The 27,042-nt window shown below is 32.7% G+C and overlaps 3 protein-coding genes across 6 annotated transcripts; 2 read left to right on the top strand and 1 right to left on the bottom strand.

Annotated features, from left to right (window-relative positions):
• The first annotated feature begins 120 nt into the window (after positions 1–120).
• On the top strand, positions 121–5,037 carry LOC114162179 (NADP-dependent malic enzyme). 3 transcript variants are annotated; one of them, XM_028045972.1, is made up of 20 exons: positions 121–289; positions 711–874; positions 1,285–1,405; positions 1,802–1,876; positions 2,040–2,191; positions 2,283–2,388; positions 2,480–2,545; positions 2,647–2,742; positions 2,858–2,929; positions 3,016–3,099; positions 3,183–3,281; positions 3,395–3,442; positions 3,521–3,574; positions 3,660–3,758; positions 3,845–3,934; positions 4,021–4,098; positions 4,219–4,293; positions 4,381–4,471; positions 4,568–4,696; positions 4,792–5,037. In XM_028045972.1, the coding sequence occupies exons 1-20, from the start codon at positions 233–235 to the stop codon at positions 4,878–4,880; spliced, it is 1,845 nt and encodes a 614-aa protein (XP_027901773.1). In that variant the 5' UTR covers positions 121–232; the 3' UTR covers positions 4,881–5,037. The 3 variants fall into 3 exon arrangements, with proteins under 3 accessions (XP_027901773.1, XP_027901776.1, XP_027901775.1); XM_028045975.1 differs by lacking the exon at positions 121–289 and adding an exon at positions 516–627; XM_028045974.1 differs by lacking the exon at positions 121–289 and adding an exon at positions 523–634.
• Positions 5,038–5,674: 637 nt separating this feature from the next.
• On the bottom strand, positions 5,675–10,626 carry LOC114164064 (protein cereblon). Its single transcript, XM_028048543.1, has 9 exons — positions 10,228–10,626; positions 10,062–10,139; positions 9,185–9,297; positions 9,012–9,077; positions 8,545–8,646; positions 7,913–8,426; positions 7,259–7,464; positions 6,965–7,128; positions 5,675–6,320 (listed from the first exon to the last, which is right to left on the bottom strand). Exons 1-9 carry the CDS (start codon positions 10,475–10,477, stop codon positions 6,170–6,172), a joined length of 1,644 nt encoding a protein of 547 aa, XP_027904344.1. The 5' UTR covers positions 10,478–10,626; the 3' UTR covers positions 5,675–6,169.
• Positions 10,627–13,364: 2,738 nt separating this feature from the next.
• Positions 13,365–22,957, top strand: LOC114196070 (tryptophan--tRNA ligase, chloroplastic/mitochondrial). 2 transcript variants are annotated; one of them, XM_028086578.1, is made up of 15 exons: positions 13,365–13,570; positions 13,661–13,750; positions 13,843–13,930; positions 14,228–14,269; positions 15,109–15,198; positions 15,296–15,418; positions 16,834–16,905; positions 17,136–17,248; positions 17,375–17,396; positions 17,494–17,559; positions 17,866–17,922; positions 19,788–19,834; positions 19,975–20,056; positions 21,271–21,360; positions 22,495–22,957. In XM_028086578.1, exons 1-15 carry the CDS (start codon positions 13,512–13,514, stop codon positions 22,630–22,632), a joined length of 1,179 nt encoding a protein of 392 aa, XP_027942379.1. In that variant the 5' UTR covers positions 13,365–13,511; the 3' UTR covers positions 22,633–22,957. The 2 variants fall into 2 exon arrangements, with proteins under 2 accessions (XP_027942379.1, XP_027942380.1); XM_028086579.1 differs by lacking the exon at positions 14,228–14,269.
• Positions 22,958–27,042: the final 4,085 nt, after the last annotated feature.

Below are 27,042 nucleotides of genomic sequence, written 5' to 3'. Positions count from 1 at the left end.
AAAAAATAAGATTATTATATTTTGTGAGAAGGGTAGATGGCATGTGCGAATGAGAAAGGTTTCTGTTGTATTGAATTGAATAGGATAAAGAACAGAACTTTTCTATCTGTTAACCATTTTGCGCCAGCAGCAGTTGTTAGATGAGTAGGGCAATATTGACTCATCAACCAAACGCGGAGAATCTGCAAAGCTTCTTTTAAAAATCTTCACTTAAATCTTCCGCCAAGTCAATATGATGTGCCTCAATAGCCATAGACACAATATTAGGACTCTGTCACCACACATAAAAGTAATTTCCTTTCTCATTCTGAATTTCATTTACTTTTTTTTAATCACTGCATGATATGTTATGACATGAAGTAATAAATGTTATTAGGGTTGTAATAGGAGACAGAAAGGAATAAAATTTCTTCCATTATTTAATTATTACGCGTGCCACTGGTCCACTCTCATCTCCATTCTCGTTGAAACTTAGCTCAGTTTTGTCACGTAACAAAAAAAAAAAAAAACAAGTAAAAGGAATAAAAAAGGTGTCTTGAGAGCTTATATATAGATTCATTACAAGGTTGTCTCGGACACATACCAAACTCGCGTTCTGTTTTCCGCTGCTTGTTTTTGTCTGCTTAGGTACAAAGTAAGTGGTGGAAATCATTGCTTGCATATGTGGATACACTGAACATGATTTTGATTTCATTCTCATTGTTGTACAGAAGTTGTTGCCAGTGATCATGTCGAGCATTTCCTTGAAGGAGAACGGTGGTGAGGTTTCTGTCACGAAGAATTATAGCAATGGTGGGGGTTTAAGGGACTTGTATGGTGAGGATAGTGCCACAGAGGACCATCTTATCACTCCATGGACCTTCTCTGTGGCCAGGTATCACTACTTAACATTTTACATGTCGAAAAAGACAACATGGAATTTTGTCTTTTGTAGCTTTAGTTTACATGTTTGGATCTGTGGTCATTTATCTGTCATCTTGTTAATGGGGGAGTTTCATTTCTGGCTAAGCCAGACTTATTTTCTGATTATCTCTGAAAAAAAGGAGAATTTTTTTCACATTTCATGGCATTCTTGGACTATGTGTTGTTTTGAGTACTGGGTTTGGTAGATCACGAGATAGTGGACTTATGTGATGGATGTAAAGTTTTATGAGACTGTTCTGCTGACTTATTATGTGTGATCTGCACCATGACTAGTTTTATTTTATTTTTTTTCAATGAAAATGTTTGATTTACTTGGTTAGAATTTGATGTGGTAACAAGGATTTGCAATTTTGTCTACAGTGGATACAGTTTACTGAGAGATCCACGCTACAACAAAGGGCTGGCCTTTAGTGAGGGAGAGAGAGATGCTCATTACTTGCGTGGCCTTTTGCCCCCAGTTGTCTTCAATCAGGAACTTCAGGTTACTTGCTTCTTAGTATCACGTTCAGTTACTTTATTTACACAAAGAAAAAACTTGGACACAATTTCTTAAGTGCACGTGATTTCATATTGATAATCGAACTCGTGATCTTGATTCTAATACCAATTGTTGGATCGAGCCTTTACCACCATGCTAAAAACTATAGCTATTAACCAGAACGCAATTCTTTTTACTTAAGTGTGAGCCGACCCACTTGGTCTCTGTCACAGGATAATTGATGTCATCTACAACACATGAAACTCCTATTTTGATCAGAGAACAGAACCAAAAGACTTGAAATTGCATCTAAATATACCCTTTATACAAATGGTATGCTAGATGCTGTGCAATCTCCCAGGATTTTTGGCTAAATTCCCTTGCTATTTTGATGTTCAGGAAAAGAGGTTGATGCACAATCTTCGCCAGTATGAGGTTCCTCTCCATAGGTACATGGCCCTGATGGATCTTCAGGTACTTTCTGAATTATAACTCTGTCCATGTAAAGTGCATATACCATCTAGTACTCTCTTTTAAAAATTGGATTTTATGAATACATATGCTAGTGTTAGGAACATATAACCAAGAACCATTACTTCTGAGTTTCTCACTGTCTCTGACATTTCTCTATTGACAGGAGAGGAATGAAAGGCTGTTCTACAGGCTTCTGATGGATAATGTTGAGGAACTGCTTCCTGTTGTTTACACTCCAACGGTTGGAGAAGCATGCCAGAAATACGGAAGCATTTTTAGGCGTCCTCAGGGTCTATATATCAGTTTGAAGGAAAAGTAAGCCTTTTTTTTTATGACACTGCTCGTTTATTATGTTTCTTCACCAAGCATTTGAGAAAATACTAAGTGTTTGATTTCAATTCTTCAGAGGCAAGATCCTTGAAGTACTGAAAAACTGGCCAGAAAAGAGTATTCAAGTTATTGTTGTGACCGATGGTGAGCGCATATTAGGACTTGGAGATCTTGGCTGCCAGGTAAAAAAAAAAAAATTAAAGTACTAGTCTCTTAAATCTGCATCATGAACAAAGAAAATTATGACAACATTTTTCTTTAACATTTTGTCAGGGAATGGGAATTCCTGTTGGGAAACTTTCTCTCTATACTGCTTTAGGAGGTGTTCGTCCTTCGTCTGTAAGAACTACTTAATTCTGTTTTTTTTATTCCCTTTTCCTTTCCCTCATTCATAGTTTATCAAATATTAATTTGCTATATGTGATCTTCTATGATTTTAGTGTTTGCCTATAACCATTGATGTTGGCACAAACAATGAGAAGTTGCTGAATGATGAGTTTTACATTGGGCTTAGACAAAGGCGTGCAACTGGGAAGGTATGATCATCCTTGGCACTGCATGCATAAAACTGAATGTACATTTTTTTTAACAATAGTTATTGAGTGTGATGTTTCTTCTCTGTTAACATGATAATTGTTTGTTGTGGTTCAGGAATATGCAGAGCTTCTAGACGAGTTTATGCGCGCAGTTAAGCAGAACTATGGAGAGAAAGTTCTCATACAGGTTGTATATCAGATTCAACACCTGCAGTCAGTGGCTTTGGTTTGCTTGAGTTCATAGTTTTACTAATTTTGTTGATTCTTTTTCAGTTTGAGGATTTCGCCAATCATAATGCATTTGATCTGCTGGAAAAATACAGTTCATCTCATCTTGTTTTTAACGATGATATCCAGGTAGAACGGTTGAAGGTTTTTAAATTGTGCATGGTTTCTTATTTTAATTCACGCTAATGATTGTGAACTTTGATTAAATACAGGGTACAGCATCTGTTGTGCTAGCAGGATTGCTTGCATCCCTGAAATTAGTTGGGGGAACCTTAGCTGACCACACCTTCTTGTTCTTGGGTGCTGGAGAGGTAAGATCTTCCATTTTTTTCATTTTGGTAATACATGATTTCTAAGAATGCATGATTATAACTATTTCTTTGGGAGGAATTTTCTTATTGCTTGTATCTTTTGTTTGTTGAAGGCTGGAACTGGTATAGCAGAACTGATTGCTCTTGAGATTTCAAAGCAGGTATATAGCTTTTTTGTATTCATCTTCATTAATACTATTCATTTTTATGAAGTATCTAAATACTATTTTGTTGGCCAGACAAAAGCTCCAGTGGAAGAGACCAGAAAGAAGATCTGGCTTGTGGATTCAAAGGTAAACAAGAATGAAATCTTCTTTTTTTCCTTCTCTACACTTTTTTTCTTCCATAGTTTCTCATGGCAAGTTTGTTCCGTTCCAGGGACTTATTGTTAGCTCTCGTCTGGAATCACTTCAGCACTTCAAAAAGCCTTGGGCACATGAGCATGAACCTGTGAAGGGGCTACTAGATGCTGTCAAGGTAAAGAAAGTGTCTCAGATTTTTCCTTAATTTCATGTAATATTTAAAAGTTCTGGAACACTAACTTACAATTCACTCTCTATCAGGCAATCAAGCCAACCGTTTTGATTGGATCATCTGGAGTAGGGAAGACATTTACCAAGGAAGTGGTTGAAACCATGGCATCCTTGAATGAGGTTCTTTCTGGCTTTCTCTGATGATTTTTTTGCTACCTCACTACAAGATTATATCTCTGATGTCTGTGATATTTCTTGGCGTGTAGAAACCACTCATTCTTGCTCTCTCCAACCCAACTTCACAATCTGAGTGCACAGCTGAAGAAGCTTACACATGGAGCAAGGTAAATTTTCCTTGTTTCATTTTTACATAGCCCAAGGAACAACACATTGCGAGTTAAAAGATAAAGCAGATAAACAAACAAAAATCTTGCTTACCGCGTTACGTCTCTTATATTTTGCAGGGTAAAGCGATCTTTGCCAGTGGAAGCCCTTTTGATCCTGTTGAATATGAAGGAAAACTCTTTGTTCCTGGACAGGTTTAACTTAAAACTCGCTAAGCATATTCTTATTCAACAGACACACATTACCAAACTATTGGCTAACCTTTTTATTATGTTTTTCAGGCCAACAATGCTTACATATTTCCTGGTTTTGGCTTGGGTTTGATCATCTCTGGTGCAATCCGTGTGCGTGATGAGATGCTCCTGGCAGCCTGTGAGTACATAGAAAAAAAATGTTGAAGAGTGTGAAAAAATGTATAGAAAATGATGAAATAGATGACTTGATTGACCCTTTCATTTTTTGTAACAGCTGAAGCTTTGGCTGCACAAGTATCAGAGGAGAACTATGATAAGGGACTGATTTACCCTCCATTCTCAAACATTAGGAAGATATCAGCACACATTGCTGCTAAAGTGGCGGCTAAGACATATGATCTAGGTGAGTTTCTTCAAGTGTTTTCAGTTTAGACAAAACTGGTTAATGATGTTATTGTTTTTCAGTTCATAATGTTGTCTTCCCTGTTTGGTGGACAGGTCTGGCTTCTCATCTACCTCGACCAAAGGATCTTGTTAAATATGCAGAGAGTTGCATGTACAGCCCAGGCTACCGAAGCTACCGTTGAGTACACAATACGCTTCTTAGGAACAGATTTATTTTATTGCTTGTTAGTTTTGTGGTATAAGGCATTGCCATTTGAACTTTGAATAATTGCTTATTCTTCAAGGATTTTGTTTGTATCGGGGAATACTATATATATATATATTCCAATTTATGCTCAATGAAATATGATTTTGATAGTGCCCTCAGCTTGCTTGCATTGTTTATATATATGTATAATGTTAAAATTCAACAGCAACAAAATATTAAATGATTCGTATTTCAAAATATTTCAGAAAAATATATATTGTCAATTTTTATCTGTATAAAACGCAATCGCATAATTTGATATTAATTAAATAAATTATGTAATATACGTGAAATTAACTTCTAATGGTGAAATTTTAGAAAATATGACTCGATAAAAATATATTAAACAGAATAATATTCTATAAATGTTCCATCTAATGAAAGTAATTTTTTAAAAATTTCTTCTAATTTTCATCTTTTATTTTCTTGTATAATAATTAAAAACAAATAATTCATTAAAACTAGGTTTAATTACATATTGTCATTCACCTTTTACTATTTTACAAATATTAACCCTAAAGCCTTTTTCTTGCGTATTTTGCCCACATTTTGCAGACTTTACTAACACAGTAAATGTGTTACATATTGAATCGTCTCGCAATAAAATAATAGCGAGCAAATAAAAAGAACACAGCATCAGGACTCCAAATGTTGTGAACAAAAGAAAACCAAGATAAATTGGTAGTGTGTTTTACACAAAACTATAGTAACTTTGTTTCAAACATGATAATCACTTCATAAGGTTGGTGTCAAAATGTTTATATATGAAGTGTCGCAGAAATTTAGGCAGATTAATCCAAGCTTGCCATATTCATACGAGTCATGTTCACTTACATAGGGTTTAAAACCAAACAACTAAAATAAAAACAGAATATATAATTGTTCAGGTAATTCATACATTGCACATTATTCCCCCAAAACGAACTTTAGCTTGCAGTGTGGGCAGAACAAATCCAAAAACTTCTACCAAGACATCAAACTCTTTGGAACGAAATAGGCGCTTCTTCATCTATCCTGTGAAAACACGACAGCTACAATAGTTCTCAATGACTCTCATTTAAAATTACTATGTGTCACTTTATTTCTTCCAAGCCGCTACAAACATTTATTTTCTAATATTATTAATATCAACATGCGCAGTGCAACAAGAAAGCTGCATTATATACATTAGCCATGCCGAGTTACTTGGACATGGCTTTTCATCCATAGGTGATTGCATAAATATCAAACTACAGGTTTTCGCGTTTTTTCTTCTGCAAGTTGACAGCTCCGAATCCCCCAGAAAGTGCTGGGCTTTAGTTTTTGGCTCCTGGCCGTGAAAAGCCACCCCATTTGAGTTTTACACGTAGCACAAATAGCAATTGTCCATGCATACCTGCCAAAAAAACCACATTGGAACTTGAGCTTCTTACTTCTCAATAAATAACCATGTACATGTAGACATTATGTAGCATCCTCAGCACTAATCTCACGAAAAACATGTTGCAAAATACGTCCACTTTGTAGGGAACTAGTAGCTCATCCTTTTCTCTTTTTCTATTTTTACTGCTGGGTATAGCAGAGACGTTCCTTTGAAATATGGAAAGACATTAACAAAAACGGCCATGGGAAAAGACGTTGCGAAGACCCCATTTTTTCTGGATTGTTTATAATAGAAATTTCCATAGAGCAGAAGGAAAATAAAATAAAGAAAAAGCTAATGGAAAGTTTTCCACTCCCCCTGCATAAAATAAAGAAAAATACTTTTGCCTTTCTTTCCTCAAAACCCAGATATCAGGTGGAAAATGTCTCTGAAAAAAGAGAGGACAAATCCAACACCATATTTGAAAATAGAATCCGGCCAACCATATTTAAAGGACAGAAAACTAGGTGAGAAAATATACATGTTTAATAACCATTAACGAAACATCGTACAGATTCACGGCATGCAATAGTTTGACCTTTGGCATACCTAATTCTTCTAAACCCTAAAGAAACTATGTTCCTAACATCACAATACGGAAATGGAGTGACACTTACCCAGGAAACCAACTGTATTCAGCCACTGCTGGTCCAAGAAGAGATAAACCATTTGCCTTGTAAAGAGTCATTATCTCATGCACATAACCACCTGGATTCACATAAGCACTAAGAGGACCCTCACTCGACATCACCAACATATCACTTCGTTTTGCAATCGTAGTCTGCAAATTTTAAGATGGTGAAAAAGAGTGCGAAATATTACTTTCCACATTTGATGAAGGTTGAAACAGATTTGCACATTTGAAATTGTCTCTGTATTATTCCCAAGCAATATTCACAAGAAACAATTACCTCACAGCTTTTACACCGGATAAGATCAATGCTCTCTAGTAATTCAATTTCCCTACGCAATCTGTAAGCAATGCCATCGATATCCAAAAGCTCCTGCCTTGTAGACTCAGACACAGGTATTTTACTAGCTATGTGAAATGATAAAACATCAGGCTTCTGAACGAGACTTTCCATGTTAGGCACCCCAACTATTCGCTTCCACATATCTATAGATTATCAACACAACGGAACCATTAGCCTTTATTCTAAGAGCTACATACTTGTTTTACAGAAAAAATTCAAAATTCGGACACCTAATCTTTTATTTAATTTTAATTGTTTATACCATAGTAAAGATTTCATTAAGAAAATGAAGACTTTCATTATTAAATTTCAGTCAATTACAAATAAATAAATGGACAAAAACACAGATTAATACAGTATTACTATATATATTGCCAAACCATTTCTGAAAATTCTAGAATTACACACCCTGCTCATGAATTTTCCATTCATGACCTTTTTTGAATTTTAAAATCAATACTAACAGACCAGCAAGTAGAAAAGATAACCAGAACTTTTATTTAGCCAATAATAGTGATGCCATAACAATGACGAGGGGAAATTTGCAAGAAATATCTAATTGGGAGATAAAAGAAGCAAAATAAAGCCTACCTGCAGCCCTCTGTGCCAGCAAATAAGAGTCAAACATCCGATATGTCCAGTGGGGCCAAAATGCTTTTGAAATTTTATGAGATGTGTAGGCACATATATTTTTACATCTATTAAGCTCTTCATTCCATGACTGCTTTCCAGAAGTGGAACAATTCCCAATCCTTGAATCCAGATTGGATCTAGTTTCCTGATCTGACTTACACATGAATTTAGGGTTGCAGCTGTTTGCTGATTCATCCATTGTATCATCTACATAGCTGGAGCCAACAACTGATAGATGGATTTTCCTTTCCACCGGTGAGAGTTCATTCTCAAAACTGTCTTCTGAATTTGGTTCTGAATCACTTTCCTCATTTTTTGACCTTTGCATTTTAGTATGAGAATATGGTGAAGACACCGAATGTGAGACAGCTTGACTACAGGGCATGTTACTCAATGGTGCTAATTTGCCAAAAGCATCTCTTGGAATTCTCACTGGAAGATCTTCCTCAATAATTTGGATCTCTCCATAAGGCTAAAAGGAGGCATCCCAACCAAACAAAGAATGAGGGATTTGTCAGCCTTAAGTTACATAGCTAATGCCCAAGTTAGTAAAAATATAGATGCAGTAAAGATAATAATATTCTGCTAACCACTCCGTCCACATCATTCCAGGACCGTCTTAGGCGAAATCGTTGTTGTCCACGGGTAACTACATTCAGTGAACCATCCCCAAGACGCCCAAATTGTCGAATCTGTAGATATTAGTTTAGCAAGCAATATAAACCAACAGACTATAGGCACCAATGTCTAATTGTAGAAACAAAAAAAAAAAAGGAGACTAAAACTTGTAACAATAGCATCCACAGTTGCATTAGAACAGCTTTTGCACAAATACAAATAAAGAGTGATATATAGTGCAGCTGTGCCAACATTACATTTCTGAAGCAAAGTGACTTGCTGCTGTTTTATAATGTTTCTTAAAGACAAGTTATGGAGAAGTAGAAAGGTGCTACTCATAAATTCTGTATACTAAACAGATGATGTGTGTTTTATTTATATTTAGAAAGGTAACATGTAGGCATGAATGTGTATCGATACATCAGTTGAGGAGTAATACCTCTGCAGTTGTCCCAACGCTTGCTGATTTCGTCCTATGTGTTGCAGTATCCCTGTGGATTCGAATCTGAAAGGCAAGTACATGTCCACACCTCATTATGTTTAAGAGAAAAATTAAAACTAAATTACAAGAATGAATAAACAGTAAACAGTCATCACAAGAAGTTAACATACCACACCAATGGTATGAGGAATATCATCTTGAGTTAGTGCTCTCTCCACAGCAGCCACCAAACGAGGTTCAATAACTCTAAGGGGAAGTGTAGCCCCGGGAAAGGGTACGACTCCTGAATATTGCAAGGAACAGTTAAACTATAAAACGAACCTAAAAAAAATACCAAGGCAAGCCATATGAGAAGACAACAATTTGCCTCTTTGAAGCTAGGAGGAAATAAGTTATATACCATTTTTCAAAATGATATTCCAAAGTTTCATACAGATAAAGGAAAAAAATAAATAAAAATAAAGTTTCCAAAAACACCACAAGACAGTGCAATAAAAAGGCTCAGCGAACCTCCAATTCTATCCAGACACAAGCGATTCTAAATTGGCAGAGACTAAACCGAAATCTGATTTGAAAAATGTACAGAGGTAAAATCCTGCTATTCTAACAACAATGAGAATGGAGCACGATGTGGTCCTTAAAATACAATGTCTAATTGTCTACACATTTTCCACCTTGTAGGGGGTACGAGTTTCAAAAAACTGTTCACTAATAATTCACTTTTGTCTCATCAACAAGCAAAATACCGTCTAAGAATGCAGAGGATGCACGTTTGGATCCTGTTGAATGATACAAAATCACTTTGAAATGCCAGCTAACAAGATTCTATGTTAATGTTCGCATGCTTGGTCTCATGTTGACAAATTGACTGAATCCCAACTTGATATTGAATTGAAGAAACTAAAGTAACTTTTGTGCAGAATAAAAAGATTATGTTAAGATTCAGTACTAACTCAGCTTTCAGAAAAGAAAAGAAAAAAAAAACAAAAACACAAAAACATGAATCACTTTGCTTCAAAATCCATTTAACATCAATTTTACAGATACCTCGGAGACAAAAGAGCGGAATGTTCAATACAGCTCCACCGTCCAAGAACGCAGTCCTGTGGCGCGTGTCTTCGACGTCTGCAAGGAAAAAACAGAGCAGCATGCAAATGTATTCCAGAAAAAAAAACGCAGATACTCAGGATAAAAATACAATACAAATGCATACCACCGAGATACGTATGCAACGGCGTGATATAGGTGTCAAAAGTGAATTCAGCAGAAGAGTGAGGAGAGCTGGGCGAATTTAATTGTGAAAGTAAAATCGCATAATCCGAGTCCACCTCGGTGTCGGCGTCTTCGTCTTCATCGGAGTAATCGACTTCTTCAACTTCAAGGTGCTCGAGATCGAGCTGGCGAATCATCTGGATTTGCAATCTCTCCCTCTCCAGTAACCTCTCTCTCTCGTCGTCATCCATTTTCTGGTGCTATGCTAGGGTTTTGAGATTTGCAGAGGAACAAGGGGAAAGGGAAGGATCGTTCCCCTCACTGTATCACATCATAGGAGACAAACCGACGAGGTTTATGCCTCTTAAATACTGCACTTCCGCACTTCTACTTAAACGATGCTGGATTAGTCTATTACTTGCCAACATCCATTTATCATTTTTCTTATTTTGCATCTTTTCAAAACATTTTTTTTATTTAACAAAAAAAATACTTTATTTTTTTTATTGAATCACGTTTAGTGCCTAAAATTAATTTATTATCCTAATTCGAAGTGTGTCAGAAACTAACAAGATTGGTTTGGTTAAATACTTTGGCTTGAAAAAAAATAAAATAACAACATTCGGCTAGATTGAAAAGAAGAGTTTATTAGTTTGTCAAAAAAAAATTGTGAAAGTATCAAAAATTTTTTAACAAACATGTTTTCTTTTTATCGGTAAATAATTAATAATAAATAAAGTAGGACACTTATAGAATGTTTTAATCTTTTTAAAAAATTACAATATTTATACATTTAAGTAGAGATAATTGCAAAAATTTAGCATCATGAGCACAACAAAAGACATGATAACCATTTTGTATACAATCACAATCATTTGTACCCCAAAACAAAACATATCAAAAGTACTCAAATTTTGTGATCCATAAGGACAATAGAAATAGAGACGTACGTGTACATTAGTATGTTGTTCCACTCTCATGTTTCAAAACAATCAAGATAAGAAGTTTCAAGTTATGTTAAAAAATGGACTTTACACTTCTTGTGAACCTTGGTCCCTTCCTCTAATAGAAATCCTACACCTGCTTATGTGACAAACTTAAAATACACAATAATTACCATATCAAAGAGATTTTAAGCACACAAAAGGAAAAATATATCATTCACTATATGAGAACTTTACAGTAGGGATTTTATGTTTCATCCATGGCCAAGTTGTCACATGAGCAATACCAAATATTTCTTCAGGATGAACTTTCCTTTGCTTGAAGATTGCCTCATTCTTATGTTTCCAAATTTCCCCAACAATAGCTACCCAAATATCTCTCCACATAATATTTTGCCTACTATTAAGGTTAATAACATGGAAGTGTTAATTGACCCTAGCTTCAACATGATGTACTTAGCTCACCTCCAACCAACTATCACACATGTTCCATACCTTTTGAGATACTTTACAAAAAAAAAAAAAAGAATAAGTGTTCTACACTCTTATCAAATGTTAAGCACAACTCACATGTTGTAGTTGACACCCCTAGCAATTAATTTAACAATTGTTGGTATCCAATACTATTCTCCATCATAATATTTGTGACTTGGGGATTACTCTTATACTCCATAATGTTTTAAATACGTCGTTCTTCCTCTTTAGAGTTTCCTTGCAACATATTACAAGCAGACCTGATCGAAAATATACCATCATCATATTCCTCTCAATTCTAAGTATTAAAACAACCTTTTCTAAAACTTTGGTCATATATTAATCGAAGGAGTTGTTCCTCTAATGCTACCTCCCAATCGAGTCATAGTCTCCTCCAAGTTAGATCCCAAATCTAACCCTAAATTCTTCCAAGTTAGATCCCAAATCTATACGCTCTTTTCCTAATATCTTATCTCTTCTAAAAAATTTCTTTGCAATATGATATCAAGTACAATCTAAAAAATTTACAGTTAAGTAATTATTCCCCTACCTATAAGTCTTTCCAAAACTTTACTTTTTCCCTTTTTTTCTATGATCCACTCAATGTAATTTTAAAACCATATTCCTTGCACAATACTTCCGCATTTCTTATGGTTATATTTGGACCAACTTAAGATATTTATTATTGTGTTAATTTCATTAAGATTTTTCCGTGACCCATATTTTGATTTAAGTTAAGTGCTTCTTTCTATACGCCATGATCTTTTATTCTAGTCTCTACTTCCATTTAATTAAAAATGATATGTTCAAATTTCCTATATTTTTTATGCCCAAACCCCCGCCTCATTTGGTTTATAAATGTTTTCTCACAAACCCTAACTATTTTTTTATCTTTTGATTTCCGGTCCGAAAAGAAATTTCTTTGTACTTTTATGTATTCATAAATCACTCTTTTTGGCGTTTTAAGAAAAAAATAGGGTAAAATTTTAACAAACATGTGCTCTGGTGCTTATCATTTCTAGATCAAAATTTGAATTGTTTTTTCTTCTGCATATATGATTTTTTTTTTCGTGAATAAAGTTTTTTTTTCAACATTCTGTATTACACTTGATTGTAAGTTGGCATCTGCCAACATTATTATGATTTTTTTTGGCATGCGGAAGTTATCAATATTTAATCAATTGTAAATGGCAAATTGTTTCTCACAAAATTTTCACCGAATACTTACAAAATCGAGAAAAAGATAAAAATAAAAACACCCCAACCAATGACAACTAATAAGACAAGGAAGATTCATTAACCTTAAAATAAACAATTTAAATATGACAGTAAAAAGTTTTTAAAATAACTTAGAGATGCTTTTTCTTACAAATGGGTCCAGCTTTCTTGAAAAGATGGGTGAAAACCTATTTTATATTATGAATCAAAACCACGAAACTTATCCATTGATTAGGTCTATCATGATATCACCCGATGTTTTTAATTGAAAAATAAAAGTAAATATAAAAAAAGTATCATAAAAGAGTTAAAAAATTTCTTTGACATCAATGTGTATTTATAGAAATTTGAACCCCTTCAATTATTTATCACTAGTAGTAGTATCATGGCAATGAGAATTGAAATTATTATAAATCATTAATTTATACAAATTATAATTCCTTACAGAAAAAAATCATATAAAAAAATGTAGAAAGTAGTAGATTAAGCATTTTAGGTTAATAAATTGATCCTTCAAATGACAGCCGTTGATGGCGTTTTTGTTGATTGATAGAGAAGGAACATCCAAAGCTGCACCCGCCTTAAACCACTGGCGAGTCGCTGCAGACAGATAAAGCTAAACGGTAAGGCGTGCGTGGAGTGGAAGAAGATGAGCGTTTCACATTTCGCGGTTCTATCGTGTTGTCGTCCACTCTTGGTCCCTTCACTGTACTTTACTCTCGCTCTCTTCTTTCTTGTTCTTGTTCTTCACTTCACGCTTAGGTTTTTCTGATTTTAATTGGAAGTTGGAATATCCAGGTCCCGTGCTTCATCGCTCCGTTCTCGCATATGCTGTTGTACTACTCTCACTGCTACCTCCACAGAGACTCCAACTTCAACCTCCGTAAAGTAATACTAATCATCGTTTTTTTTTTTTTTTTAATTTTGGTGTGAATTAAGTTACAGTCTGTGTCGTTTGTTGATGCTTAATTTTTTGACAGGAAACGAGTAGTGTCGGGGGTTCAGCCCACGGGCTCAATTCACCTTGGAAACTATCTCGGAGCTATCAAGAATTGGGTTGCTCTTCAGGTTTACTATTCGCAGCCTCTTTCTTTTTCTTATTCCAGGGTGTTGTTTTGGATTGTATAAGTAATTTGATTGGCAATGGCTGTGGTATAATGTGACTTTGATAAATTGGGTTATGCATGAGCTAATTTTAACTTAGAGTTTATTTCATTTTTCATCTTATTTTCTTCTCCGCCAAGTACTTATAGTGTAGTTTATTTAAATAGGCCCTTGATTGGATTCCATAATTGAAATGCTGCTTGATTGTCTTGATTCACAAATTTGTGTATTTTTTAAGACATTATACTGTTCATTTTGCAGAATGTGTATGAAACACTTTTCTTCATTGTGGACCTGCACGCGGTATGTCCAGATTCCTTATGCTACCTAGACTTGTGATGTGCTCAATGATTTTTTTGTTTGAGCCACAGGTCTGAGCTCATATAACAATATTTTTGGCATATAATGTCATGTGACAAAGAATCTTGAAATTCAGGTTTCTTTGTTTGTGCTGCTTCTGCTCTGTAGTGAGTTTACTGTTAGCTAAAGTGTGTGCTTTAATTTATTGTACCATTTACTCTTTCTGAGATCAATTCACAAATAGGTCATTTAATTTGGGGTTTCTCATTAATGAGGCTTAGCAGCTCTTCCAAGAAAATTTTCATATTTACTTATAACTGAGGATAAAGATCCAGAATTTTAGGATAATTTAAGGTCACCTTTCTTTAGATGTACATTTTTATTTAGAGTTGATTGATTGGAATTTGTAATCCTCACAATTTATCCTTGTTGATGGTATAAAGTGCGGCCAGACTTTCTATGTCAAAGATGTACAACCTATGAATCATGGTTGCTGGAAGTTACATGGACACAGATAATATAGCACTGTTCCAGCAAATTTCAAGTGTCTCGTTAGGATATGTAACATCACTTCATGTTTGACCTGTGTCATACTGCTCTTTATTTTTTTCAAATGTCCAATGCTTCAAAGTTGCTCTTTATTTTTTTTTTTAAATGTCCAATGCTTCAAAGTTGCGCTTTAAAGGCTAAGTATATTGGTTTTCTGAGAGGATTTTGTGGACTGCTTTTATGTTTTAAATTGCTTTTCATTGTACTTAATTACTGGTAAAAGCTAGTTTTCTTTTTTCTTGATTTTGAATGATACTGTCCCGTTTCTCATCCCTTTGGATTTGTTCTTACAGATCACATTACCATACGACACCCAACAATTATCTAAGGCTACAAGGTCAACTGCTGCTATTTACCTAGCATGTGGAGTGGATCCTTCCAAGGTCCTTCGCAACTTTTGCTCTGAACCTTTTGTAAAGAGTATTTATGTTGGAAGTTTCAAGATCACTGTGGATAAATGGCATTCGTTTTGTGCTACAGGCTTCAGTATTTGTACAGTCTCATGTTCGCGCACATGTAGAATTGATGTGGCTGCTAAGTTCCACAACACCGATTGGTTGGCTGAACAAAATGATACAATTTAAAGAGAAATCTCGCAAGGCGGTGCGTTCATAGCTGTATGAATTCTTAATTTCTTTTCTATAAAATTATTTATTATTTTTCTTGTTTTATGCATATAATTTGATTTTTGCAAGTCTTATCTCATTACTTAATTTATATCTCTATTTTTCCTTCTAGATAGTGGTCTTCTGAAGTAATATTATTCAACTTTAATCAAGCAAACATTGGGAATAATATTTCCTCTGGACTGATATCTTTTCATATTTTCACATAGGGAATAATTGGTAAAAAAAAAAATCTCTCTCTCACTTTGTTTTTAATGTCAAGAGCTTGACTGTGCACCACACCATTTTTGAGCTCTGATTGTGCTTCAATGCTCAGTAGTAATACTGACTGTTAACCTTTTGATCACTGCTCTTTAAATAATGGAAGGCAGAAGCTTCTGGTCAGATATTTAGGCCCTGGTAACGAATAAAGCCTATTCTAAGGATGAATTGATAACATATCAGTTCAATGTTGTCAAATTTTTAGATTTTATGTATGATTGGAAGTAAAAGGTTGCAAACTTAATTGCAAAACTATACTTAAGCATATAAAAGTATGTAGATAATAACATAAATAATGAAAAAAAAAACTTCTCAATCACTTGCTAAACTAAACTAAAAATGAAAATGCATTTGCATAACATCCAATACAACTCATAAACTCATAGTTACTCCCCATAAGTTTTTCATAACATATTGCTACTAAAACATGAGAAAATAGTCCAAGTGTGTAATTATAGAATAGAATCTAGATCCTAGATATTTTGTCCAGAAGCAAATTGCTAATTTTTTCATGATAAAAACACAAAGTCGGAAATAGAGAATAGAGACAGGGTGAAGGGCACTTCATGCGAGAGAAGAGTTTCTCTCTGCTAGTAGCTCAACCGAGCCCCAGGCCAAGTGCAACATTGAAACTTTAGAGAACAAAAGTTACAGAACAAAGGGTTTCATTGGGGTCTTTTGGGGAAGAAAATAAGATTAAAAACCTGTCTGTTTTTGCTATGGGATTTGTAACTCATTAGGTTTAGAAAAACTTTTGTTTTTCTGGGTTGAGAAAACCAAACTGGCACCTACTTTCTGGTGGAATTGTGCGACTTGCCGAGTCACAGTTTCACACTCCAACTTGATGATTCCACCAGAGAATTATTCTGCTTGTTGGTTTGCTAGGCCTTGGGAAAATTGTAAAATCATGTGATTCCATGGTTAAAATTGTAAAAGGCATTTTTAACTAACAATACTGTATGTGCTATTTGTGCATGTTCCATCATGATGGATTGTACTATGTAGCTTGTCTTTGACCCGTGTATGTTTGCTAAAGCAGGCCCTTTTTTTCTTCAGTACTCTCATACCGGCTTGTATGTTTTCATTTATACAAATAATAGACAATAGATTCTTGTGGAATTGGATATGCAGGGAGATGAAGAGGTGGGGGTTGCTCTTTTGACTTATCCTGTTCTGATGGCTTCTGATATACTTCTATATCAGGTGATTTCTGACACTAACTTGTGGAAATTTTGTAGGTCCTTGAATGTAACAGTGAAAGTTAAAAAGCCTAAATAAATAAGCTAATATTACCTAATATGATTGCAGCTTTGCTTGATTAGTTTTTGCAACCTCAATTTTTTCTTTTGGAAAAAATTATTTAAAATGCATTATATTATATTGAATTTACCTTGAATAAGAATAATTCTTATAATTGCAGCATGCTTCTGCAGTCTGATTTTGTACCTGTTGGTGAAGATCAAAAGCAGCATTTGGAGTTGACTCGAGACTTGGCTGAGCGGGTTAATAATTTATATGGAGGGAGAAAGTGGAAGAAATTAAGGGGGTGAGTAATTTTTTCTAAACTGGATATAAATTCCATCCACATCATGTGCTTGAAATTCTCTACCTTTTTTATAGATTTTACATTGGGCTTGACATTTTTTACATTTATTTTTTATCTTTATGACAGCCGAGGTGGTACTATATTTAAGGTAAGTTATATATCATCCCATTAAAAGAAGCTAAAGCTAATGAATCATGATACAATGGAATTGCATTTTTTTCCTTACAGCACTTTCTGGGATGTAGGTTCCAGAGCCCCTTATACCTCCAGCTGGTGCCAGGATAATGTCGCTTACGGATGGCCTATCCAAGGTTTACTACTTATATATACATACGTTACACACACACCCAACATTTCTGTTTGTAATTATCAGCCTGTTCATTTGCTGTATAAATCATTAACACTTGAATATTCAACTAGTATGTTAGATAGTTCTGTTTTACCATCAAAGAGTGCATAATGCTAGATAAAAGAAATTAAGGGAGCCTGCCTGCTATGAATGCTATTTCTCAGGAATTAGAAACAGAACAGTATTTACTGATTTTAACTTATATATATATATATATATATATATATATATATATTTTCTGACATTTATTTTGGATTCAATTTTGTAGATGTCAAAGTCTGCACCTTCTGATCAATCCAGAATCAACATTCTTGATCCTAAAGATGTGAGTAAGAATAATTCAAATTTGTAGGTCTAACTGCATGGTGCATAATGTACAATTATTCTCTGAACTATTTCCGTGTAAATCTATGATTCTATATGGGAATTTCCCGTGGCCTGTTATTGGTTGATGCTTAAGGAAGCAATTGTAGTTTTTATATGATGAATAAATTTATATCTCAACATTAGTTTAGTTTTATAGGCAGTAGCGTTCAACTATAAAATATTGAATTTATGGGTATACGTTTTTTGTTTCTAAATGACTGTATGATTATGGTTGTAAGTTGATAGGTATACATGTTGTCATTGTAAATCCTCATCTTGATCAAGAGTTAATTCTACAACTGTGGGACAAAGTTGAAAAAACTTTAGAGATTAACCTGTACAGTGACTTTGGATGGAAAGGTAATGGGGTAAAAACTAAGCAGTTATCTTTCAGGCAAATTTTATGATGACTTCTCGTTAGCATTTGTTTTAGAAGGTATATCTCGGAGGACTGAGACAATATGATGGGTATGATGATTGATGACTGGGGGGGTTGTGCTTGGCTCATGGGAGATGTGGTTTGGACCACACTGATCTTTAATTCTTGGTTTCATACTCTTGTGGTTTAATTTCTGTTTTATTTTACTTTTCCTAACGTTTGTCTTATCTTTTTTAGGATATTCCTCTTTATTTTGACCTCTCCCTTGCTAATGATTTTATTTATAATTTATATAAAAATGGAAATGTAAATAATCATCAACCAAATTTACTATGTCTATATGATGCAATAGATATGAAAGACAGATTGCATTTTGATTGTGTTTAATAGTTTTGTAAGGTAGTAGAATAGCATACTTGATTGATAGTTAGCCCATTATATTCTCTTGTCCATTATTTTTCAAAAGTCTAATAACATAAATTGCATATGCATCATTTGATGAAATTTGAACTGCTAGATCTTGTTACTTACTACTATTGCTCTTTGTTTGTCCTCTTAGAAGAAAAAAGATGTTATTGTCTGTTCTTTTAGGAGAGCATAATTGCTATCTTTTAGAAAGTGGATTTTAAACCTATTTCAACCTTGTAAGGTGAGGTTTGCATTCACTAATATAATTTATTCATCTATTTAGTTGATGTAATATCTCCTACATTATCCTATCAATTGTGCTTTTGCCTTCACCTAATTTTTAAATATTTTTATCATACGACAGAGAAGAGCGGAGGTAGTGTTAGAGAAATAAATGGTAGAGATAAGAAAGATAAAGATAAATGGAGGAGGTAATGACACATGTTTTTGGGACACTAGCATAGGTTAGGATTTATGAATAATTTAGAGGTTTAGTTTCAAATCTTTTAAATGATGTGAACAAATAAATCATGGAGACTTACATTAGAAACAGTGAGGTTCTTACTCACAAAAATAAAAGGAGAATCAAATTTCTTTTTTAATTTCTCATTGAGATAGATCTACAGCATTATCGAGTCTTGGGTTAAAATTGCTTATTTGTTTGAAGTTACTCTTATACGGACATGACTTCTATTTTATATGATTATGTGTATTTAATTTGTGATGAACCTTGGTGTGATGGCATAGTTGTTGCCGTGTGACCTAGATTATGGGGCATAAGTCTGTATCTACCTCCCTATATCCCCACTTGGTGAGAATACTGAATATTTTTGCTGTCCTTACTTCTTTGACTAGGCTTCCCTACTAGGTGTGCTTAATTTTCAATCTTTGTGGTCACCTGTACTCAATGAACTGTTGCTTGCAACTTACCTATTAATATTTGATAAATTTAACAATGAACATAAGTGTTCTATCTGTCCTTAAATTTAGTTTGCCTTTGCTTGCTCTTGACCGAGTTTACTTATTTTATTTTGTAGCTTATAGCGAACAAGATCAAACGTTGCAAAACTGATTCATTTCCAAGGTTAGTAATGACAATATTACTATATGATTATGCTGATATTGATTCCCAGAGCTAGTCTATAAATGCTTTCTTTTTTTTGTCATTTACCTATTTTTTATAAATCCTTCTTTTTGATGTGCACTTTACGACAAATCTTACAGCTTGGAATTTGACAACTCTGAGAGGCCTGAATGTAACAATCTTCTTTCCATATACCAGCTTGTTTCAGGAAAGACGAAAGAGGTCAGATATACTATATGTATATATATATTTATTTATTTTTGCATTGATAATTATAATTTTTTCTGTTATCAATATGTTCTCAGTGGTTCTGAATCTACTTAGTTCAATTAATTTTTCTATTTTTCCATGTGTCATTTTTTATTTTCTTTATGATTTTACGTTTACTGTGTGAAATGTGAAGTGTGTTTTTGGTCTTTTTAAAGTAAAAAAGTTGGCCTAAAAGAAGCAAGTGACACATGGCAGAATCACCTTATGCTTAGCTTGGGTTATTGTAAATTTTATCCACTAAACAGTCATAGTGGCTATTGGTACTGAGATTGCTTATGGGATTAGACATTGCCCTTTATTGTAAGCTGCTTCTTTCTTTCTGGATGAACTTCTATTTCATTTCAAAAAAAAAACAACAAAGCCTTTTCTCACTCGATGTAATACATACATCAAACCATGCCATTGTCTTCTACTTCTATTAAAATCCCAAATTTTGAAAAGGCCATCAAATGAAGGTTTATTTGTGGGGTGGTTGAAAAATGAGGCCTGTGCTATATAAACTAAAAGGATATAGCAAGGTCTATTTTGCTAATATTAGCATTTGATATGGAAAGTGAGGGTCTGGGTTGTTTGGTGGTGGTCGTGGTGGTGCTTAGTATTTGGGGGTTGATGGTGGGTGTTGAGACATGTTGGTGAGTTGGCACAATGTTGACTTTAGTTTCTTGTTTCTTAGACTGGGGCTCCTTCAGAGAATTACTCTCCATGTGGTCCATTGGTGATTTGCCACCTAAACCCTGAAGTTTATACCCTTTCTTCAGCATAAATAAGATCAGCAAGTCTTTGTTATTGAAATACTAGAGATATCAGGCTAATGGGAAGCCGCAAAATAGTTCACTAGGATGGTCTGTTATATGCTTGAGGAACATATATCTGTTCTTAAATTCATGATAATGAACTAGTCTTTCTGAAATTATGGCATTAATATGAGTATCTTCATCAACATATTGCTGCCAACTGAGAATAACTCTAGGGCATTAATTTGTAAAATAATTCTTTCTAATCTGCCAACCAAAAATTAGTTGATGAGGTGCTGCTGAACTTTTATGTATGTAGAAAATTCCTATTTAAATATCCAACTTTTAATTTGTTTAAATTAATCCCCAATCATGTAGTAATTCCTGATTTTCTAATTCGTCAATTCTATTTGAAACTCATTCTTTATGCAGGAAGTTGTTCAGGAAATCCAAAATATGAACTGGGGAACTTTCAAAACCATTTTGACCGATGCCTTGATTGATCACTTACATCCCATTCAGGTTTCATATAGTAAATTACTTTTTTGTGAAGAATGCCTTGATTGTTTTCTCTAAAGTGCTCTTTTTGTTAGTCAGCATTTCTAATTACTAAGCTGGCATAAGTATGCTTGATAAGTAGTATTTAATTACTTGTAAAAAGCTGAATATTAAAATATTGATTTTTACGTTTGTATTTATTTGATCATATTATAATAAGTTTTGTTTGGATGGTTTTGTACTAAAAAACTAGACACATATCCCACATGTAAGCAAAACACAACCAATTCAATTTCCATTCTCCCTAAGAAAATGATTAGGCGGGAAAGAATCTATAAAATCGTGACATCCAAAACCGGGACAGTTTTATGTCATAATATAAATATGGATATGGATTACAAATAAAGTAACCATGCAATATCATTTTATTATAACAAGTGGGGAGAGAGTATTATTGTAAAGTAGTTCTGAACTGCCAAATCTACAAAATGACATTCAACAAGAGTAACAAATATTTTAAGGGTAAAATGATTTTGGTCTCAAAATATCTTGAAATTAGTCACTATAAATATTTTATGATTTTTGTCTCTACAAACAGACGTTTTTAGTCCCTCCTCACGAGGGACCACAACCACATCACTTATGGTAAATGTATGAGCTAAAAATGCAACTAAAACTGAATTTCAAGATATTTTAGGAGATAAAGAATAGAAATCTCCCAAATATTCATTTTCTGCTGGAATGTGTTTTCAGCATACAAGAGACACGTCATTTCATTTTTTTACTGCCCAAACAATCAACTAACTGTTTAAAGAGAGAAATTTTGAGGTCAAGTATTATATAAGCTCAGAATTATATTTGAAACAGTTATCCAAACACAACCTTAGTGTTATACGGAAAAAAGTCAGTTCATAACTTAATAGTTAATTACTTATTTTCTTTGGAGATTAGTAAGCTAACAATGTTTAAAGTTGCTTTGTTTTGCATTGGATTGCTAGTTTCTTGAGCTTTAGTAGGCCACCAGCTTATCTACTATTCCATTTATTATCTGCTTTACGGGATTTCTTTTCTTCCTAAAGTTGGTCCCTTATATTTTACTTATTAGTGAGCATGGATCTGCGTTATCACTCCTTTTCCTTTTTCCTCCAATTTTGACAGGTTCGCTATGAAGAAATCATGTCCGATTCAGGTTATTTAGATGAAGTATTGGCACAAGGTGCTAGAAATGCAGCAGAAATAGCAGATACCACACTTGATAATGTTTATCAAGCAATGGGATTTTTTAGGAGACAATGATTGATACCGGCGAGACAGCAACTTAAAAGCTAACTTATGGACGATTCATGACCGGCTTCAAGATTTTTGGCGTAATCTATTGAACGTCTACTTGGCTACTGGAAGTTGAAATATTATTTTTTTAAATAATATTTGATATAAAGCCTAAAGGTCTTATAAGTTCTTGATGAAATTAGTTATTGCCTTCATTTTATTTTATTTTTTCTATCTCTTCCATTATTTACTTGTATTTTATAGTGAATTCAAATTGTCTTTGATGGAATCATGACTTAGTCATCTTAACTCTATTCTCATCAAGTTCTCATGATGATTGATAACTGCGCAACCCCTTTTAGCTCCGTAATTGGATCTTTATTTTACTAACCATCTGGGATAACTTCCATGTGTGCTTAGCAAATGCATTGGACAACCTCTTCTTTTTGAACCTATTTCTAGGAAGATGATACTTAGAAAACAAGTTTCCTTAAAGGAAATAGTTACATGAGAAATCTGAGAGCGGCATATTTTTGTTGACCAGTACAATAAGCATGCATGCCCTTATGAAACTGGTGAAATGTGGAAGCAACATTTGGCAGAGGGTTTAATGAGGCCACACCGGCATTCTTATCAACATCGAATACTGCAAGGGAGAATATTAAATCCTCCAATCAGTTATATTTTTCATCTAGAACATTTTTGTTTGTTTGATGTACAGCAAGGAGTGTTTTTTTTTTGGATAAAGACATGAAGGAATGTTGTGATGCACCACAGAATTAGTTCGATGCATAGTTGTGATTGTGATGGGGCATCTTCAGAAACCATTGGAGAGAAGAAGTGCAAATTAATGACTATGGCATTGTAAAATGCAAAATGTGTGCTAGGTTTTGTTCTCTTTCTTATGGGCACCAAAGAATAAATGATGTGTCTCTTATCAGAAACAGCACGCTGTGTAGGTGGGATGAACTGTATAAGGACATGCTAGGGTCCACCATTGGACTATTTAAAGTGAGATTCTCGAATGAAAATAATAATAAAAAAAAAATTGTGTCATGTTTATGCTAATTCAGTTCTTATGTGGGGACGGTTATATGCGCCTTTAAAGATCAACCATTATATGATTCATGTATACCACAAACTTCGATTTATTTATCAAATATGATTAATTTGCTTTTTTTTTTTATTTCAAGTAAACTGATTTTTTTTTATTCTATTATGTTTTAATGATATCTGTTTTTTTTTTTTAGTTAATGTAGTATTTAAAATTAATTTAATTAATTGAATAAATGAAAAAATAAGTAAATAAAGAAAGAAAAGTTCAAGTAATTTATATTAGTAAAAATTGGAGAAAATTAAAAATGATGTATTATTCTGTTATTTATTTGCTCATTCTATTAAATTTTTTATATTACTTAAGAATTATATTTAATTTTCTTATATTTAATTTTTTAGTTATTCGTTCAATTAATACAAATAATTATATTCAATTAAGCTAATTAAAATATTAAAAATAATTACAATATTAATACATTATTTATTTTATTAAATTCTTGAATTATTTTAAACTCTTAAAAAGTAAAAAAATAAAATTATGAAAAATTATTTAAAAAAATGTAACGGAAGGTTTTATAAGTATGCTGACTTCACTCCAAGAAAAACTGACCCAACTGAAATAATCTTACAAAACACAATTTCAAATTTTTTTAAATGAAGTGGTTATTCCGAAGACTTCACTTTATTCTATAATATTTTAAAACTTCAACCTGCGAAAATACAAAATAAACTAATTGGTAAATTAACCGCAACCTTCATGCAATTCACGCACATTAAATACATTTTTATGTGCAATTAGACTCGGAATTTATGCCTTATTTTCAAAACTGGTTTCTAACAAAATATATATAATTTATCATTTCAATAAGCTTTTAAGCTCCGTTTAATTTAATTTCTGGTCATTACAAAAATTGAAATTAACACAGAAAACTAAAAAAGTAATTATTTCTTTGAGGGATATTTTTCCTAAGAAAACTTATAATTGATCATCATGATTTTATGATTGTTTGTGATGATATTTTTATTGCTTCTGAATTATTCATCTTGTTTACCATCTCACTCGACATATTCTGTGAATAGAATAGGGCAAGGTGCTATACTTTGGGAGAAAGTAACTATTAAAGTTCTGTTGTGTGTATTGGTATCGTCCTTAGAATTTAGATAAACAATGCTTCTATAGAAGACGACAACGCGTGATTGTTCCTGTTCTTTTTTAGAAGGACATTGGTATTTTGATATCTAAAACTTTTATATACTCAATTTACATTATCTTTTATTATTTTAATTTTCTTTTTTAAAAATATATATTTTTTATGATTATTTTATTTTAGTTGTCAAACACAAAAATAAGTGATTTTGATTATTTTTTTTAAAATATCATTGAAGTTATAAGTTCCATTTAGATAAGTCATTGATATTTTATGCCAATTAACGTTCTAGCAAGTAGAATATCTTTGGTCTGATAGAGTTTTGTCATTCACAGTGATTTATTCTTAATTTTTTTTCAATAAAAAAAAAACCCGTGAACAATTATTTCATGTAATTAGTTTTTTCCCTTTGGAAGGAGGATTTTATATGACTGATTATTTGAAAATAAAAAATTTAATTCATAAATTAATAAGATTGGTTAGTATTCTGTGCATTTCATTGTCTCATTCTAAAAAAAAAATTAGTTAACTCGATGTAATTTTTTAATTTTATCATAAAAACTAACTGAAACGAAACCTATTTTTAGCAAACTGAAAACATATATAATTAATTTCGAATTTTAATTTTTTAACTTAATTTTTTATATTTGTTAAGAGTAAATTATACCCCCTTAAAAAAATAATATTACACTATCCTCCACTTTTGTGTTATAGCAATATATAATTTGATTTGTTTTAATTGTTATCACAAATCACATTTCTCTCTCTTGAAATAATACATTATTTTTTCTACTTATATTAAAATATATAACGTGTTTTAGTACATAGGATCGATTGGTCACTTATACAAGTCTTTGATGTAATACTTAGTTTCTGTCCTCCAATATCTAGGTTTTTGTTCTTCACTTAAACAAGTTTTCGATGTAACACTTTGTATCTATCTTTCAATGTTTAGGTTTTTGTTCCTCTGAATCCATGGTGGGTAGGTCAAAGCTTGACTGTGATTAAGTCATTCAGATTCAAATGTTGTAGTAATAAATGTCTATTATAAAATATAGGTCAAAAGTAAAAATTAGATTAAATGAAATGAATTTTAAACCGATCAAAGCAGTGCAAAAATAGACTAGATTGACAGAAATAGAATTTTTGTCGACCCCTAATCTTAATAAAGTAGATTAAATTTGATCAACGAAGAAATTATGGATATTTCAAGAAACAATTATGGGAGAAAAATAACATAAAACCTGAATTAGACTGTTTTCAAAGAATGACATAACTTCATACTTAAAATTCTTATAACAAGTTTATGAGCATTTTTTTTCTTAATTTTTTTTATCTTATTTAACATAAGACTTAGATTTATATTTAAATTTTTAATTAGAAATCCATGCATTAATCCGAGAGAAGAAAAATTTACATCTTTACAAGTTTGACAATATAAATAATATTTTTATTATATATTTTTTAAATCAAACTAATGTGAATTAATGAAAATTAGAAAATAAAGTACATTATTATTTACTTGAATTTATCAAAGAGAAGAGAATACATATTTGAAGATAGGATGATAATGTTGATAATTACATATTTCAAAGAAGAATACTTTGATTTTCACTTATTTTAGCTTCACCATGTTGTTTGAAGTAAAGATGAAAATGCTATGGTAGGGTTTGATATTTGAGATAACAGAAACCAAAGTGTGGTGGTCTAATCAAGACACAGATAAAAAATATTGTGGGCCTTCTTCATCCTCTCTTTTTTATATTCTTTCTTTACTATTTTTTTTTTTATCAATCAAAGAATGAATCAAAATATCTCATTTTACATCTGTACTAAGATTCCCCTTTTTTGCTCTTACATCACTCTCATTGTTTTATATTTTACTGATTTTTACAATCTATAAATATATTTTTTGTAGCATTTGTTTTCATGCTATAACATACAATGAATAATTTGTAGGTTTTGGTTAAATTGTTTTCCTTTTTCTTTTTATATAAGTTTGGTTTGATCTCTATACTTGTTTGTATATTTTTCATCTTTTACAAATATAATAATTCTTGAAGTTTTAGAATACCAGCTTATATGAAACATTCACAGTCATCTCTGATATGTTATTAAAAAAATATTTAAATAATCACATACTTTTTTAATAATCCATCAATTACAAAAAACATCAATATTTTTCTAACAATTTAAAAAAGAGTGATTTATAGAATATTTGAAATTTAAATTT

The sequence above is a fragment of the Vigna unguiculata genome, chromosome 9, assembly GCF_004118075.2.
Source record: "Vigna unguiculata cultivar IT97K-499-35 chromosome 9, ASM411807v1, whole genome shotgun sequence".
Classification (NCBI taxonomy): Eukaryota; Viridiplantae; Streptophyta; class Magnoliopsida; order Fabales; family Fabaceae; genus Vigna; species Vigna unguiculata.
The sequence above is the reverse complement of the archived record's forward strand: the minus strand, read 5'-3'. Positions and strand labels throughout refer to the sequence as shown.